Genomic DNA, 4,471 nt, shown 5'->3' with positions numbered 1-4,471 from the left:
TAATTCTAACTTATTACAACAATCAAATTAATGTCGTCTCGACCGAACATCATTTCCCTAGCATCCTTATCAGTCTTCATTCGCACCCAATCAAAGATACTGTCAAGTCTCTCAATACTTCTGATTTTTTCCCCTACTGGTATTTTCCCGTCTAACCATCGAACCAGCTCCCTCTTCAGTTGATCTAACGTGGTGATGTTCCAAAACAACATCAGCAATTGAGGTTTGTCTCTCGCATAAATCACCTTACCGTATCGGCGACGAACACCAAACATGATAGCCAAATGATTATATGAGTTGTGGAACAATAGGTCACACAACGCATCTATTTATAAGACAAAAAAGGCATTTTATGAGGGAGTCGCCAATTGAGTTGGCGCCTCCTCTTAAAACCTACACATAGGCGCCAATTGGATTGGCTAGGGCACTTGCCCTAGCCAATCCAATTGGCGTCTCCATTCAAGTTTTAACAACAGTCGCCATATGAACAACTTTCACGTTCATCAAAAATCCATTTGAAACTTGGAAGCTCATCATTCATTTCAAAACATTATAGGTCATTTTGACAGAAACCCTAATTTTGGGTCAAGTTCGCAGGGACCTAACTCACTCATTTTTAATTATTTTGAGGTGGGACCAAGTGCATTGGAAAATTTGAGATGTCTACTTAAAATGTTATGTTGGACAAAATTTCATAACTCTAAAAGAAACACATGCAATAATGCAAGACATTATAGGTCAGATTACAGTTGAAAAACTCAGAAGTTCAACTTCAACTGCCCATAACTTTCTCATAAAAATTCCAAATGATGCAAAATTTATACCCAAATGCATTGTCTTGAAAAGATCTACAACTTTCATGTTGGAGGTTTTTTCATTTGAGGCTTTTTTAGGGGAGGCGCCAATTGGATTGGCGCCCTTTCTTAAAAATTACACATAGGCGCCAATTGGATTGGCTAGGGCACCTGCCCTAGCCAATCCAATTGGCGCCTCCTTGCAATTTTTAAGAGGGGTCGCCAATCCAATTGGCGCCTCCTCCTAAAAGTGGGGTATTTTGGGAATTTTGCTGAAAAGTGGGGTATTTTGGGAATTTTTTCGAAAAAGTGGGTTATCTCGGTAAAAAAACCCCATAAGTCGGTCCATCGAGCCCGAAAAAAGTTAGGGTCTGAGACTTATTTTTGGAGCCCATATTTTTTCGGGTCTTTTTTGGCCCGACCCGAAAAATCCTAAAAAAATGGGTCGACTCGTATGGGCTATGGGTAGTCCAGCAGCCCGAAATAATTTAAAAAAAATAAAAATAAACTTACTTAGCACATGAATTTAGTCCACCTATTAATTAGTATTCAATTACTCAACAAATTCATTAGTAAATGTAATTACACTGTATTCAATTACTTAGCTCATTAATAGTTGCACTTATCCAATTATTATTTAATAAATGTAAGTTTGGGATACAAACAACTCCCCTAGCATATCTATCAGTTGTTTTTGATTTTGGTTTTGTACGCATTTGACGACATTTATATGTAGTTATGATATTTTCATATTCATTATATTATTATAATATTTTTCTTTATTTATTCATGATTTTACTACCAGAAGTTTTGGTGTTTTAAAATGGTATGAAATGTGCTAAAGTTTTTTTAATTATGCAAATAAATAGTTTTTTATTTTAATTGACTTTTTTTACGTGTTTTTACATTGTAGGACTGACAATAAAATAAAACTAATTCTGAAGTAGTTTGAAATTCATTCGACAACTAATTAGTTGAATTTCGTTCATAAGACGAGTTTTGACCTAAATCTTTTCTAACTAAGTGAGTTAGTTGATAATAAATTTGTAGTCTTGAGCTGGAAAAAAACTTTTAATTTATGCAATTTGAACAGAGTTGAAGTCATTTATTTGTAAACTTAAAATAATTTTAGTAATAGAGTAAAAACAAATTAAAAAAAAAGAAGATAATATGATTATTTACAAAATAAGGCGAATTTTTATTTTTATTTTTAAATGAGCCCATTTAATGCCGGGCCCGTTTAGGACCGTGTAGCCCGCAGTCCAAACAAGACTGGACCTGGGTAGTAAATTTAGAACCCATATTCAATATTAACTTTTTAGGTCCGATCCGAAAAAACCCGAGGCCCACCAGGACCAACCCGTTTGGGACCGGGTAGCCCATTTTAATAACTCTAAAATATATATAAATAAGACTTCATTAAGAATATTTAGAATATTACATCATAGATAATCAAATGCTAGAACCTTAATCACACGTCATTGAATATACTATTAAAGGATACTGATCTTACTTACTACAACTATAGCACTTAATATATTGATTAAGCCCTATGTTTATTCTTCCAATAAAGGTAGCTGCATGCAGGAACGTATAATTTGCATGCGTTCCTAATAATCAAACTTATTAAATGAAGTTAAATTTGATATGGCCTGAGTAATGGAACGAGTGAACCACTAAGGTGGAGGGACATCACTTCATTGGTAGACCCCACAAGCTTTCCTCCTATGAACACTGCAGGAACAGGTGCATTACAACCCAACTTTGTTATAGCTTTCTCCATTTCTTTGCCTTCAGGATCTTTGTCAATTTCATGAATCACAGGATACACTCCAATTTCTTGAAACAGAATGTTGACTGCATAGCACAGACAACAAGAGCTCTTTGTGAAAATCACCACACCTTTTTCTGTAGCCAACCTCATCACTTTCTCCATCTTAATATAACTGATTTCAAATAAAATGTACAAAAAATATATATAAGTACAACTATATGTATGTGAGGCTTGATGTTATTTGAAACGAGCTAGTATGGTAAGCTATTTATAGGGGTGTACAAACTTATAGCTAGGTTTAGGACTTTCCACAGTTTCTAAGCACATTCTAAAGAGGTGTTACTTTTTAGATGCCCAATAACTTGGGAGATATAAAGACACTTCTATGGCACTTTATAGACTGAATATATTGAAAGACATTATTTACATATGCATATGCTGATATGCTTCAATCAGTAGACAGGTTATGAGATCATAGCCATATATTATATATGTTATGACTTTTCTCAACAATAACAGGTGTAAAAGATAAAAGTCTTCTTAAGAACAAGTTAGTGCTATTCGTTTTGTGTCCACAGGCGTGTACCACCATTGGCCGTTAGTTAAAAACATGCACACACTTTACTATGCAATAAAAAATAGATTCATGTCATCACTAAGAAAAAAAATCAAATGTAACAAGATTGTAAGCACTTGGATGCTTGATCAATTATGTAAGAATATGATGTTTCTTAAGTGCTTTAATTTGAATTCTTATGTGGAAAGATTGAGAATGAGATGACTTTAGTGAATCCTCTTGTCGAAAGCGTATTTTTATTTCTGTTATAATTGTTAGAGGTACAAAAATGTCATTATTGAATCAAAAACTCATGAGTTATTTCTTTAGAGGTACAAAAATTAGACAAGTTTGAGTTCTCAAATTCTTTTCCATGATCATTGCGAATGCATATGGTCTTTTCAATATCTTCTCCTTTTCACGTCTCAAATGCTGTTAATGACCTTTAAAGATAGTGAAGGTATTAGACTTCTCACAAATGAACTCAATCCAGATGTATCTTGAGTAATCATCAACACAAACATTACATCCTAGGATTTCAAATTGCATGGGTCCCATGATATCCATATGAATTAGTTCAAGCACGCACGTAGTGGCAAGTTGTAGGACCTTTTTGTGTGGTGTCTTGGTTTGCTTTCCTATATGACAAACATTAAAAAAATTTCCTTTTTCAATCTATAGACCAGGAAGACCAATAATGGCCTTTTTAGAGATAATCTTTCTCATAGTTATGAGATTTAAGTGACCAAATTTTATGTGCCACAACTCAATTTCATCAGTCTTGGAGATCATACATTACTGAGGTTGATTCTTATCACGAGGAGTCCACATGTCACAATTATATGTTGATCTAGATCCCTTCATTAATTAAGTATGGTTTATGTTTGTGATTGTGCATTCAGATCAATTGAAGTTGACATAAAGATCTTGATCATAAAGTTGACTAATGCTAATGAGATTAGTGCGTTACACCCTCAAATAGAAACACATCATTTAGGCAAGGGAGACCATGACATCCTAACTTCACTTTACCAACAATATTTCCTTTGACTCCATCACCTAATGTGACATAACGTTTGGAATAAAATTTAATGTCCTTCAAATATTTTTTTGCTCTAGTTATGAGTCTAGAACAACCATTTTCAAAGTAATAATCTTCACGTGATGAAACCAATAAAGAGGTATAAGCAATATGGCATAAAGTTGACTCTCCAAACTTGTTGAGGACGCACATCAAACCTTATTTTCCATTGAGCACGATCTTGATTGTGATAAGGTGGTCTTACATATATAGTTTTTAGCAGTAAGGTCATATATGACCACACCAACCACAATAACCACAATAGT

The 4,471-nt window shown here is 34.1% G+C and overlaps 1 protein-coding gene across 1 annotated transcript; it reads right to left on the bottom strand.

Moving 5' to 3' along the window:
- Nucleotides 1-2,248: 2,248 nt before the first annotated feature.
- Nucleotides 2,249-2,802, bottom strand: LOC127093021 (monothiol glutaredoxin-S9). Its single transcript, XM_051031918.1, has one exon. The coding sequence runs from the start codon at nt 2,728-2,730 to the stop codon at nt 2,431-2,433; it is 300 nt and encodes a 99-aa protein (XP_050887875.1). The 5' UTR covers nt 2,731-2,802; the 3' UTR covers nt 2,249-2,430.
- Between the last annotated feature and the right edge of the window lie 1,669 nt (nt 2,803-4,471).

This window comes from Lathyrus oleraceus, chromosome 6, assembly GCF_024323335.1.
Source record: "Lathyrus oleraceus cultivar Zhongwan6 chromosome 6, CAAS_Psat_ZW6_1.0, whole genome shotgun sequence".
Taxonomy (NCBI): domain Eukaryota; kingdom Viridiplantae; phylum Streptophyta; class Magnoliopsida; order Fabales; family Fabaceae; genus Lathyrus; species Lathyrus oleraceus.
The sequence above is the reverse complement of the archived record's forward strand: the minus strand, read 5'-3'. Positions and strand labels throughout refer to the sequence as shown.

What these genes read in the sequence shown, in the direction of transcription:
- LOC127093021 (XM_051031918.1), bottom strand. Translation starts at nt 2,730, where the DNA reads ATGGAGAAAGTGATGAGGTTGGCTACAGAAAAAGGTGTGGTGATTTTC.